The 14,637-nt window shown below is 35.8% G+C and overlaps 1 protein-coding gene across 1 annotated transcript in view; it reads left to right on the plus strand.

The window, feature by feature from the left end:
- Nucleotides 1–14,637, plus strand: part of DIAPH3 (diaphanous related formin 3) — a 234,576-nt gene that overhangs the window by 161,713 nt on the left and 58,226 nt on the right. The window contains exons 27-28 of the mRNA XM_032208227.1: nucleotides 12,073–12,168; nucleotides 12,605–12,664. Coding sequence (XP_032064118.1) covers nucleotides 12,073–12,168; nucleotides 12,605–12,664 — 156 coding nt within the window. The remainder of the gene's footprint in view (nucleotides 1–12,072; nucleotides 12,169–12,604; nucleotides 12,665–14,637) is intronic.

Consider the following 14,637-nt stretch of genomic DNA (forward strand, 5'->3'; position numbering starts at 1 on the left):
TTCACAGACTTGAGAGGAGTGCTTTAGGTTTTGATTCTTTAAACGTTTACTTTATTACTCTGCTAACTAATGAAAACATTCGTATTTCACAACTTATGTACTGTTTGGAAAACAAAAAGGCACCGTGGACAGCACTGACAGTATAAACAACGAAAACCATAAATGTAATAAAGTAATTAAAATTCTGATTCCATCAGGTAAAATGCTTGCTTTTGAAATAAAACAACTGAACTACCTATATTAATAGGTACCCCCAAAGGCCCTATTTCCCCTCTGAAGATCAAGTTCAGAAGGCTTCAATTTTATTAATTTTATCTCATTGAGAAAGGAGAATCAATAGTTCTTAATAGTATTCCTTCCCTCGAAGAGGAGTGATGGACTGAAAATGTTGCAGATTATAAAGATCTGCTTCAGTTCCATAACAACTAAAACATCATCAGTGTTTTTTAATGTGTTTGTAATCTGTTTGGTTTTTTAAAAAAATATGTTTGTGGGGCTATTTTCCCCCAAACCACAAGTTCTGGACAACAGTAGGATTATTTCTGGATTTTATAGGTTTACGTAGGTATGTCTTTTGCAATGAAATTTACTGTGAAGTAGGCAAAAGATGTTATAATACTATGTATGAAGAAATCCTAAGAGTATATTAGTATCTAACAATTATTTTATGTAAGGGCTTTCTAGGGAGTTCCCCCTTTCAGAATTTCATGTGCTCCCTTCATCTCAATTTCTCCCTAGTGATGATAACTTTCTAGTTGTCCCCTGACTGCCTTCACTGGTTCTCAGATGGATCCTCTTCACCAAAAGAATTCCTGAGGTAACGTTTTTGCTATTGAGATTTATTCTCCAGGACCACAGTAGCCATGAAGACAAAGCAGGATAAATATGTTCCGTAACTAAGAACCACAACTTTTTCTCTTAAGTTAAATAACAATGAGTAGAAACAGCTTTGGGACCATATATAGTTGTCTAGTCAGCATTTACTAATAGTTTGTGGACAGTAAACAGTAAGCTCATGACAAGCTTGGATAGTTAGATCTAATTTTGTTTTATACCTCTTAAAAAAAAAAAAAAAAGAAAAAAAAAAAAAAAAAAAAGAAATTCCATGCATGAGGAACTAGTTGTGACAGAAATTGACCAGAAGTCCACAGGAAAGGAGATGTGAACTGATAATGGAGCTTGGTTTTTAGCTGCGATTGTATTCTGGCAGTAGAACACAAATCTGGGTAAATTATTGAGAGTAAATGTTCCCTCAAGAATATTTGTCAAATTTGTATTGGAAACTGATACAGAGAATTATAAAAATACAGGCATGTTCTGCTGAAAAAAAAAAAAAAAAATAGCCTGAAAAACAATGTGTGATATATCTGCAGAGGCCACATTAAAAGCTGAGATACAGCAAAACCCCATCAGGTCTCACACTGTAGGATGTTCAGGGAATTAGATGTCTGTAGTGCAAAAAAAAAGTATAACTGATCTGAGTGTATATTAATTAAAAAACAACAACTAATAGTCACAAGACATATTCTAACAAGATCTCAAAGGTGCTAAATCTTCTGAAGCATGGAGGTGTAGATCATGCACTTGTTGGTAACCCAAGGGCACAGAATGCAGCAGTAACTGTTCATTTATACGAAGTATTAGTACTAAGCTCCAAAAGAACAAAAAGTTTAGCAGAAGCAATTATTCTTTCTGAAAATTTTACTTAGAAGTGCAACCTATGGAGATAGGTGCTGAAAGGCTACTAATTTGGGAAACTGAGGTTTATATAAAGCCCCTGGGGAGAAAAAAAAAAAAAAAAAAAAAAAAAGCAATATTTGAGAGAGAGAAAAATAGTCAAAATGAACAGAACTCTTGGAACAAAAAATGTACAGACATTATTTACCCTTATTCTCATAATATTTGCCATTTATATTGTAGCAGTAAAATTTCTAAACAAATACATAAAAAATGATTGAAACTTAAAATGACATACCATTAAAAACAACGGCAATCTCTGGAGCCATTTTAGGGATTAAGACTAACATTTAGTAGAAATGCAGATATTAGGTTTTGGATTAAGCAGGCATTTCCTACTCCAATATAGGAGACTCCATAAGAGGGATACATTAGAGTCCTCTTTAAACTTATACTTGCACTACATGTAAATGCTTTTTGTTCTTTCTTTCTTCCTTTTTTTTTCTTCCCCTTTGAATCATCAGAAGTTTCTTCTCTCCAGTGGCAAAGTTGGGGAGGAATCAATATACTTATGAAGGCACTGGAGCCTATGCTTTATTTTTCATTTCCTTAGTCTAGGGCTGTAAAAAAGCCAAGAACCTCTTCTGCCATTGTCGGAAAGCTTGCAGAAGAGAAGGTCACGTTTCTGACTCTTCCTTTAAACTGAGTCTGTTGCTGCTTCTGTTTCTATGCAGTTCATTGTGACACTTATCTTCACTCAGCGATACTTCAGTGGTTCTACAGAAGTACAATTTTGTTGCTGCATACCAAAATATTTGTTTTCTGAAGCCTGCTGCCAGAAGTTACTATTAAATGCAAGTACAAATTCTGAGTCATAAACTGCTGGAGACCAAGACAGCATTCTGTGAAGTCATTGCATATCTATCTTGTCCTCTTTATAGATGTTATATGTATATGTATAGATAGATGATATATATATATATCTTTGCTGTTGACTACCAATAGACAAATGCAGGACTAGGTGGCCCTTTGATCTGATGCTCCTGGCTATTCTTGTGCATTTATAGCAGCTAAATAGAAAGGCTCTTACCTACAAAAAGCTGCATGGAAGCTTTCCTGTGCCTAAGCTCAGTTCTGTTACCAGTCTGAATGTTCCCACTCTACAAGTGACAAATTATATAACTTTTAAAGTTCCTTCAGGCCCTCATCTCTGTAGCACAGCTGTCAGTGTGAGTGATCATTGTGTATATTTTCTGATTTATTGGTTGTTTATAAATTTGAATGGAAGTAGTAATGTCTTTCCCTGTGCTCGATGAACTCCTTCAAAGGCACACAGTAACAAAGAAACAGATGTTCGTACACACCCCCACATATATGAGAATATCTGTAGCTGAATATAATATAAGAAGCTAATTTCACATAAAAATGCAAATAGAGTGGTTCTAACTGCTTTCTAAATGAAACTGTAATTGACAAGTCTCTGCTAATAGATTTTTTTTCCTCACTCCCTGAAACAACATCACTGGAAATACTAGTTCTTGGCTGGTCTGAAAAACAGATTGATTGCATTCTTGCCAGTGTCATTGGAGTTGAAGCTGTGTTGTGTAAAGAAAACAGAGAAGTCATATATCAACAGTAAAAATTTATTGACTGACCTCTTTGTATGTAGCTGATTTTGTTCTGTTATGATGGTCTGTTTAATTAGGAGTAATCAAATAGAAGTATCTAAATCTTTTTTATTTTTATGAATTTATCAGTTTTATTTTTTTTCTGTTGAAAAGGCAGAATATCCCTAATAAATAGAAAAGGGGTCATCTTTTTTTTTGTTCTTAATATTTCTAAAAATATAGCACACTAGTAAGAATATTGTGCAGTTTTGCATGCTAGAGAACAGGTCTGTATGGAGATAAGCCATTTCATTTTCAGACCTATTTTTAGCGTCTTAGGATTTAGTGGAACAGTAAGCTACTTTTTATTGTAGCCATGTTTAGAGTTTCTGTTGTAGGTGGGCAACCTGTTCTAATGTTTGACTACTATCAATAGAGAAAAAAGATACACAGTTAAATGCAATTTCTTGTATTTCAGTTTGTTCCTATTAGCTACTAATCTGTCTCTGGGCACCTCTCTGATGAGCCTGGCTCAGCCTTCTTTACACCGCACCCATGCCCCCATCTTCTCTAGGCTGAACAGTCCCAGATCACAGCATTTCCTCATAGCAGAGATGCTCCAGGCCCTTATCTTCTTGGCCCTTGTCTGAATTTGTTTAATTATGTGCCTCTTTTGTTCTGGGGACCCCAGAGCTGGACCGAACACTCCAGGTTCACCTCACCAGTGCTAGGGAAAGGATCACCTGTCTTGACATGCTGGTAATGTTCTACCTTGGCCTTCTTTGCCTCAAAGGCACACTGCTCATTCATGGTCAATAATGTTGGCCACCAGAATTCAACACACACCTTTTTTGGTTTTTGTTTGTTTGTTTGTTTTTCCTGAAAAGCTGCTTTATAACTGGTGGGCCCCTGCCTGCACTGGTATATGCCTCACCAGATGATGCAGGTTTTTCCATTTTCCTTTGCTGAATTTCATTAAGATTCCTCCGTTCCTTCCTATTTCTCAAGGTTCCTCTGAATGGAGACACAGCTATATACTCTGTCAACCTTTCATCTGAATTTCGCACCATATGAAAACTTGCACACCACTTCATTGCTGTGGAATTCTGTTTATTCTTCTGTAAGTCCAATTTCCCTCAGGAAATCTTTTTGTGGATGTCTCTCAGAAGAGCTTGCTGTGGCAAACTCCGTATTGGATCTAGAATCAATATCATTGATTCTGGACAACCTCAGTGGAAAGGAGATTTACAGTTCCTATCTTCTGTTGTCACAGAAAGAAGAATGTAACTTGCATAATCACGATGAACGTGATTTTATATACTTGTCATAAAGTTCAAGATTAAGATGATTTCACTCTTGGTCCCATTATTTAAATGGAAATTTGGGATCCAAATGAGATGCAGAAATAGGCATCATACATCACATCATTAAGTATTTATTTTAATCACTTGTACAGAACCACTTCTAAAACCACATTTTACCTTTTGGTTTTCTATGGTCTGAATTGTCTTATGGGAGTTAAAATGATGGTGTTACCAACCTTTATTTCAACAAATGATCTTTAAGGGTTTGTGAAGGATGAAAGCTTTCTTTGCATTTTGCTTGTTGTGAACTCTTTGGAACTTGGGTCAAACTTTCATTCATAGGCTCAGAGTCAAAATCTATTTGTGTACAATAAAAGCACTATATGACAACTAAATGATGAGACAATTTTAGCAAGAGCAAACAAGACAGAATGAAACCCAATCTCTGCAGCGAGAAGGTTTAACAAGAAGAAGTAGGTGCATTAGTCATTAGGTGAATTCGTACTTTCTTACGTGATAATTTCTAGGGCTTTGAAGCACTAGCAAACACTTACTACTTTGTGTTGGGCATCAGTAAGAAACATACCTCTTCTGATTCTGGACTAGGCTGTTTCTGTGATTCCAGTGAGGTATATACTCATGTTTCTTGGGAGGGCTAGGCTTTTGCCTGAAGTTACCTCTGAGGAAAGACAAGTGAATACTGATATTCCTGGCAGAAGCTGGATTTAATACTAGTTAAATATAAAGGGAACGGTCATTTCAGCCAGTCCATCCAAGGCATACTTGGCAGCTATTTCAACTTTGCATCTGTACAACAGATTTTTTTTTTTCCTCACTGTAACATTTTTCCTCACTGTAACAAGTGTTCAGTTTTGGGCCCCTCAGTAGGACATTGAGGCCCTGGAATGTGTCCAGAGAAGGGCTATGAAGCTGGTGAAGAGCCTGGAACACAAGTAATGAGGAGTGGTTGAGGGAAGTGGGGTTCTTTAGTCTGGAGAAGAGGAGGCTCAGGGGAGACCTTATTGCTCTCTACAATTGCCTGAAAGAAAGGTATGGGGAGCTGGGGATTGGCCTCTTGCAGATAACTAGTGATAGGACTAGAGAGAATGGCCTCAAATTACTCCAGGGGTGGTTTAGGTTGGAAATGAGGAGACATTTATTAGAAGATGCAGTCAGGCATTGGAACGGGTTGCCCAGGGATGTGGTGGCATCACTGTCCCTGGGGGTTGTTCAAGGAAAGGCTGGACGTGGTACTTAGGGATATGGTTTAGTGGGTGACATTAGTGGTGGGGGGATGGTTGGACCAGATGATCTTGAAGGTCTTTTCCAACCTTAATTATTCTATGTTTCTAAGATTCTCACAAGGGTTTATATAAGGGTCAAAGGAACCCCTGTGCTGCGTTATGAATTATTACTCTAGTCTGTGCACCATTACTGAAATACCATCTAATAGCAATATATTCCTTCACTTGCCTATTAATGAAGATTATCTGATTGGTGGCATGGCTTTTGCCAGAAAAAGTTGAAGGCCTTAAGGCAAATGCAAGTTGAAGTCTGTACACATTCTGCATTTTCTGGACAAACCTAACCTTCATATCCACCGCAATTTCTGTACAAGTTTATGTCTGAATTTCATTGGGGCGAGGAGTGTGAGGTTAGGGGGGGTCATGTTGACACACGGTTTGAAACCTTCCCTTCTCTGGACATTGATTTCTTTGTATTTTTATATTGACAATATAAAGTCTCCATAAAGTCTTCTGACCCCTGTTCATGTAAAAGGCTGAGAGGTCTAGAAGTTATATGTCAGTAGTACGAATTTTTCACTGAATCTGTTTGTCTGAGAATCTGAGAATGAAAAGATGGAACCACTTCCACACACTGGAGCGCGCTTCTGAATTGAGGACTTCAATTATCTCCCTCTCATGGATCTGCTTCTCTGCTCCCCAGAGCTTAAATCATCAAACTCTATACCATTGCTCAAGTTTTCCTCTTGTGATATTCGGAAAACAGTCCTTCCATTTTTCACTCAGATGGAAACCTTTAATTAGATGGGCATTGCTTTGTACTGTTTGCAATCGATCATTATGCAACAAACATATAGTAGAGCACTTAAAAGAGAAAAAAATATATATTTTTTATTATATATACTTTGTTATTTTTTTTTCCTAAATCTCTCCCTAATATATCTGACCTTAATTATATCCTTAGCTGAAGAGAAAGACAAATTAAGGTGTTGTGGTTTCACACTGACGGACAGTTAAGCTCCACCATGCTGTTTTCTTACTCACCCTCCTCCAAAGAACAGGGGGAGAAAATATGATGATGAGAAAAGGCTCATGGATAAGGACGTGGAGATCAGAACACAGAGATAAAGACAGAGAAATCACTCACCAATTCCTATCACAGGCAAAACAGACTCAGAATAAGGGAGGTTAATGTAATTTGTTGCCTATTGCTAATAGACTACGGCAGTGATAACTAAAACCATACTAAAATCCCCTGATCCCCAGGCCCCCTGCTCCTGTGTGGGCTCCTCTCCACGGGCTGCAGCTCTGGCCCAGGGCCTGCTCCTGCAGGGGCTCTCCATGGGCCGCAGCCTCCTCCAGGCCACATCAACCTGCTCCACTGGGGGCTCCTCCACGGGCTGCAGTGTAGAGATCTGCTCCATGTGGGACCCATGGGCTGCAGGGGGACAGCCTGCTCCACCAGGGGCCTCTCCACAGGCTGCAGGGGAACTTCTGCTGGGTGCCTGGAGCACCTCCTACCCTCCTGCACTGATCTTGAGGGCTGCTGGTCTTGAGGGCTGTTTCCCTCAGCATTTTCTCTCTCTCCTCTCCCAGCTGCTGTTGTGTAGCAGTTTTTTTCCCTTTCTGAAATCAGCTCTCACAGAGGCATAACCAGTGTTTCTCACTGGCTCGGCTCTGGCCAGCAGCAGATCCCTTTTGGAAATGTCTGGAGCTGGCTCTGATCTGACACCGGACTCTGGGCTCTGCTGGGTTCTTCTCGCAAAGGCCACCCTTGTAGCTCCCTGCCCCGCTACCAAAACCTTGCTGTGTGATTCCAATACATAAGGTCTGGTTTTAATGTATATGTTTATCCAAATCGTAGAGTTTTAATTTCAAATGAGGCTTAGTATTCCGAAGTTGACCTCGGGAGCTTATCCCTTTAGTTACTTACCGTATAAAAACTGTATTTAATTGCAGTGCCTCAAAATTATATCCTGGGGGAAACTGATAGTCTAAGTTGCTGTAGATGAGTGTTCTAAGTGTGCAGACTGAATAGGTAGTGTCAATAAAAAACATGATATATATATTTTTTTCTTCTGAAGATTTGTTTGTTTTGTTTTGTTTATTTTGAGTGACTGAATAAAGCTTTGATTCCTTGAAAGAGGAAATAGACATATTATGAGATGTTTTTCTCTTGCTAAAGTGACCTTCTGGAGCATTAGCATCGAGTATGATGTTTTAGTTTACATTGGACAGTTGCAGGGAAACTGTAAAAAATAAAACATTTTTAATCCACAGTAATCTTGTTGCACCACTCTTACTTTGAAACAGTGCTGCTAATGATATTTGTGATTTTTCATGTCATGAACTACTGCTAGTCAAATTACAATATATATCATCTACTGCTTAAAAACTGCATAAAAATGCTGGGCTCGTTACTGCAGTATCTGTTGCTATCATAAGACATTAAAAGTTGTACTGTCAAGCTTATAATAGTGTGCTAAAGGAGAAGCATCTGTAGTATTTTTAAAATTTTTAAAAACATAATTATGAAATTAGGCAGTTTATATCTGACTTGGCACTGAAATGTCAAGGGCACAACTTACCAGCTATTACGGTAAGTTTACTTCTGCTTTAGATAGTATTTAAAAGACAGTTGTATGAGTTTTAATTAGGTATGATATTAAAAAGTATTTAAATCTCCTTTTCCACAACTGAAGGAAAAGAGATTATAAAAGTGTATATTTCTCAAAGGAATTAGTGTGGACTATGCAGCTATCTTCAAGTTGACTGGAATTACTAGTTCTAGAATGTCAAAAGATTGATACACTTGACTAATTAGGAAGCCCCTTGGGACTGGTGACAGCAGTCTGCAGCAGCTTGCGAGAGCTGATTTAAAGGTCCCATAGGAAGTGTTAATATTGAACAATACTTTCCACTCTTACACTATCACAATAGCTGTGTTGTACATTGTTCTCCTAGGGCAATTTAAAAGATTTCTAAAGTACTGCATGGTACACATTCATTTGTTAAAATTTCCATCATATAAACTTGGGCAAGGTTATAGATAGCCAATAACAGAATGGGTATTAACAGCTGCACAACATCACAGAAGGTGTTGAAATCAACTATAGGTTTAGGCATCAAGAAACAGAATTTGGAGCCTAACTGAAAGTGTAGAAGCTTGAAAAACAGGCTTTCTGCGTGTTTTGGGTACAGAACATTAACTATGAATATTTCTATTTGCAATTGTTAAAGGTTCTTCAATATAGCTCTGCACAGTGTAAAATTACTAGAGGTGTGTGGGTTTTTTTTGTATTTTTTTATTCAAGTTTTATATATGCCATTTATTTTTCTGTGAACTGTTTTGCATGTCAATGAAAACATTAGTCTCTAGTTGAATTTCTGACTACAGTATATTTCAGATAAGTGTGAAAAATAGATGGTACACTTCAATGAATGTGTTCCAGCTATGCAACAAAAAGTTGTTTTTGCAGTATTTTTATTCATTCATTCATTTATTTATTTATTTATTTAATCTAGTATAGCCGATTATGCACCAGGTTTTGTACTGAAAACTGTTACGTTTTTGAAATAAGTAGGAATCCATGGTAGTCATGGAAAGGCTTAAAAAGGAAAACGGTAACATGCTGAAATAGGGTTGAAAGCAATTTTATTTTTTCTGTTACTCCTACTGCCTAAAACAAAGTTTATGAACTCTTCTTCTGTAAACATTGATGGTATTTTGGGGATTGTGATATTACTGAGTCTTTTTTGAATTGCTGTCTCTCAAAATGTTTTTAAACTTTCCTCCAACATTCTTGTACTTTAATGTAACTAACAGTTTCTTCCTCAAGCATCACTTTGGGTTGAAACACTCAGAGTGTTTTCATTTGAGACATGAATATTAGAGAGTTGCATGAGACCAGATGGAAAAAGGAAAGGGGAGGGGGTGGAACACACAACAACAGGAAGCTGAATATATGATCTGACTAATTTTTAAGGTATGTTCCAATTAGTAGCTGTATGTTCCAATTAGTAGCTGTGCTGGTTGCACTGGTCATGAGAGAACAAACTTCAGTGTAGTAAAGCATATTATACTATATTCAAAGGAAGAGAAAAATCAGTATTTCAGTCTTCACGTTTATTCTATATCTGCCATGTATTGCATAGAAAATAAACGAGCTTAAACGTTATACAAAATTGTAAACTATTTGCTAATTTTCCATTATTTCTGCTTGTATATAGAGGTAAGCACTTTAAGTTAACTGGTCCAGTAGTTTGGACTAGAGAAAAGAGTATAACTAAGGATGTTCACAGATTAGAGTTTTGTCATTTTGAGGACCAGTATCTTGGGGTAGTAGGAAGGAAGAGTGTTCTCCTTAGGGGAATACTTTTAGGAAATTCAAAACCTGAAAACAAAATCATTCTCTAAAATACATTTGTAGAATTAGCAAAAATTAAAAAATGGCTAAAAGCTCAAGTGAAAGGAACAGAAGTACTAATGAAGTGCACTTTGTTATGTGGTAATGCAATTGTACAAAAACAGCTTAAAAAAATATTTTTAGTCTGTATGGAAGCAATGAAGTAGCTGCTGATGTTATAGAAAAAATGTCAAAATGTTTAAGAAAATCTAATTTAATTTTGAATCAATGTTATAGAACATCTGTTGTGAGCTTTACATATGTTTATATGTGTATTTCTCTGGAGTTTTTGAAAATAGAAACTCTTATTACCTTTATTGAAATAGTTACCACTATTTGGCTCTAAGTCATATCTGAAGATCATTTTTCTTGTGGACAGGAAAGCTCAAATTTTGAGACAAGGACTGTGTTTGGTTGGTGGTTGTTTTTTTAACTAATGATTTGCATATCTCAGTTCACAAAATCTTGTGCCTCTTTCTGGAATGCTTTCTTCTTTGGCTTATGAATGATATCCAGGCTTAGATTCTTGGAAGCCAAATTAGATTAAACACTTGACTCTGTAGAGTAATGAAAGTAAATATGTTGTTTCTAGAATGTCATGTTCATAATTTGGCCCATGCTGATTTGAGAGTTGTCAGGCCATCCTGTCTGTAACTTTGAACTTCTTTTGTCTTATTTATTTATTTTGTTGTCCTTGAAACCACATACCTTAGAAAGATGATAGAATTCTTTAAGCCTTAACAAAAGATGGAATTCCTTTAAAGAAGGGAAACAAATAGAAATAGTATTTGGAAGAAACATTTCTCCTAATAGTTTTCCCCATATTCAAATCTAGAAGGTTGTCTTCCTTCCTTACTTGTAGTCCATCACTTTCAGAATTCCTTAAATCGGTAGTATCTCTTCTCTAGCTAGATCAGATTCTAATCTGAATATTACTGTTACCAATAACTGCAGAATCATGTGATGTGTCTGACTGTATCCAAGGTGTATGTTGACCTTGGGAGTTTTGCCTAGTGAGGCATAATGAGTTTTCTGTCATGTAATTCTTTATTGCTCTGTGGAGGTTTTTCATCGTATTAGAAATCTGTGGTGTTGTGTTCTTCGTCCTCACGGATGTGGAGACGAGGGGCTAATAAGGTTCAGAAATCTAAGCTTTTCTGATGTTTTTATTTGAGGAAATAAAAGTAAGGTTTTTAATGCTTGCGATTAATTATAATCTCATGGTAACATTCATAATTCTTTCAGGGGAATATTATACATACACATGTGGTACTATGAGTAGAATTTTCCTGAACTACATCAATTATTTAATATTGGCTACAGGTTATTAAATATAAAAGGAAAATGGCTTTTGATTAAAGCTACCTATGGATAACACTCTGTATCCTACCTAGGCCAATATTGTTCCTTCAGCTTCCTGCTGAGAAACAATTTCAACTTTTTATAACAATAACTGAAATGATCTCTTTTGTCTAATATAGCAAATCATTTAAGGGACAGCTCTCAAAAGCTGACATGAAACTGATTATTTGCAGTTGCAAAAGGGTACTGAAATGAAAATATGAGTGAAATGACATTTCATTTAAAACTACAGTAGAGAAAGAATGAATGTGAAATGAATGGAATAAAATTTGGCCTAAATGTAGAGAGGACCAAATCCATTCTGCTTAGTTGTGAGAGAGCTATTGTTAAATGTTAAAAACCAGGTTAAGTTTGAAATAAGTAGTTTTAGTTCTACCATCAATATCTTCTATTGTTGTTCATTGTTGTTATTATTTATGCTTTGATGTTGCTGTGGTAATCAAAGAGTGTTCCTTCCCTCTCTCTGCTACAGAAGGTGAGGAGACTGGAGTGATGGATAGCCTGCTGGAGGCCTTGCAATCAGGTGCAGCTTTTCGAGACCGAAGGAAAAGGATACCAAGGGCTAAAGGTGAATATTACATTTTACTTTTTACTTTCCAGAAAAAGTTAAAAGTATTATTGGTCCAGTGCTCCGGAACCTAAATGCTGTCGTGTTTAATTCATTTTTTCTGCAGTGACATCTTTCAGGGATGTTCAGGCTGTTTTGCTGTTGTCCGTAGTGCTTTGGAGATCAGTGTACTGAACTTAGCATAGCCAGATTGTTAACTCTCTTCCATACAGCCTTGTGTACTTTACATTTTGGGGGTTTATACTAACAACAGTTGAATGGGGGAGGTAAAAATCATCTTGCCCTGCCAGTGCATCAGATTACTTCACTTATATTAACTGTAGCTATACAACTAGAAATATCTAACTTTAAAATATTTCTGCTTGCTAATGTTGTTGCAATACTCCAGTAACTTTCAGAGAGGTGTTTTATTTCCATTGTTTTCTTGCTTTTGCAGACATACCACAAAATGTCAGTCCAACCACACAGAGGCCTGTGCTGAAAGCTTGTAACCATGGTAATGAACCATATTCATGAATTGCATGCTCTTCTTAACTTAGCTTATGTAGTCGATCTGTGCTTTCAAAAGATTGCCGTGATATTTTATGTTTTCTACATTAGTGGAATATGAAACAGTATTGGAACCTGGTTCTTAAGGTTCACATGGATATTACACCCTTAAACAGTACTTGCTGATTACTTTGCAAATCTCTTCTATCTATTGTAGATTTTTTGTATTTATTTATAATTTGATTATGGTTTAAAATGTAGTACTTTGATCCTTAAGATCCTGAAGAACAATAATGCAGGGTTTTTTTTAAAAAAAGATTATGAACTGTGTTAGAAAGCAAAGATTGTGGAACATTTCAAATGTTAAGTACCAAATTAGAAAACCTTTTCAATTCATTCTGTTTGTCTTGGTTTTCTTGGTAATACAGGTAGTCAGGATATAAGCTATCATTTACCAGTAATTCAGAAGTGATGTATCAGTAAAGAGGAAATTAATCGGTTATTTTATAGTAAAATATTTCTCCAAATATTGAGCATGAGTCTTATGCATGTGTTTATGCATAAACTCCTGAAAAAATCCCACTGAATCAGTAGGACTGCTCCTATGGATAAAGTTACAGTGAGGGCATTGGTATTTTGTCACTCTGTTAGATAATAGAACATTATTACATTAGCTGTGTTTTAATAAAGCCTGAGGAGTATGGAGCATGTTTTCAGTGGTTCCTAATATAGTGGTCTCAAGAAAAAGTTTTACATAGTATCTCTGTTAAATAAAAATTCGTATTGAAACTTAAAGAAAAAAAATATCTTAATTCTCAGATTTGTAAGCAGAATGCATTCTCTTGATATTTAAATAAACTTCAGAATTTATAAAGCAGATGCCATCACATTGAGGATATTAATTATACTTCATATTTCCTACATGTTTATTTCTTAAGTGACTAGAGTAGAAAAAAGAAGATACAGATTTTGTCATTATTAAACACAAAATCAAATAAAATAGAGCTAGAAGGACAGCTGAAAGATAATTTAATTCACTTCTAGGAATTGGCCCAAGGAAGAATGAAGTATATTTGACAGGTGCTTGTCTGGCACATAATATATTGATATTTAAATAATGACTACAGAGCACATCTGAATTTATCCTATAAGTGTTACCGCTTGTAAGAATAGTTATGTTGAATGTTGCTTCTTTTCGGTCCATTCTATCTTTCTATCTCCAGTTTCCAGTTTTCAAACTATAAATGCATTTGGACAAACATGAGGGCTATGTTTTATGATCCAGATGAAAAAATAAATAAAAAAACTAAGACTAAAAATTCTGCAAAACCTTCACACTGATTTGTGCCATCTGATGAATATAATTTGGTACTCAAGTTTAATTAAGGATGATGTTTGTTTTAGAAAAGTAAAAGTAAACTCTTGGATGTTTTGTTGTTTTTACTGTAGTCACTTTTCCATATAGTGTCTTGAGACAATCTTATTCTAAGACATTTTAGAATGAATCCAGCTTTTATTGCACCTGTCTTGTTTGCTATGAAACTGGATAAATATTATCTTAAACTTATTTTTAAGGAATTCAGTAGTATGTTCTTGACTTGCAGACACTTGTCACAATATCTATATGTTGCTGCTTCCTATCTTGAGCCAAACAGAGCACTGAACTTGATGTTGTTTCTGGGGAGTTTAATGATAAACTCTACATGGTCATTGAGTTCATCTATTAGACTTTTCTGTTCATTTTCTTATAATTTTCTTATAATTTTCTTAATAATTATAAGGCTTCTTTAATTTTCTGGTATCAAGGAGTTGAGTATTTTATGTAAGTTTTATTTCAGTTTTGTCCTCTTTGTAATTTTTTTTTGCACTTTATGTCTAATGTTGATAAATATGCAATAACCTATTCTTTCTCTGTATATATGCATGTTAGGTAATGTATACTATATATGATGGTTTATTTTCCATAGCTCATTTATATAT

Source organism: Aythya fuligula, chromosome 1, assembly GCF_009819795.1.
Source record: "Aythya fuligula isolate bAytFul2 chromosome 1, bAytFul2.pri, whole genome shotgun sequence".
NCBI lineage: Eukaryota > Metazoa > Chordata > Aves > Anseriformes > Anatidae > Aythya > Aythya fuligula.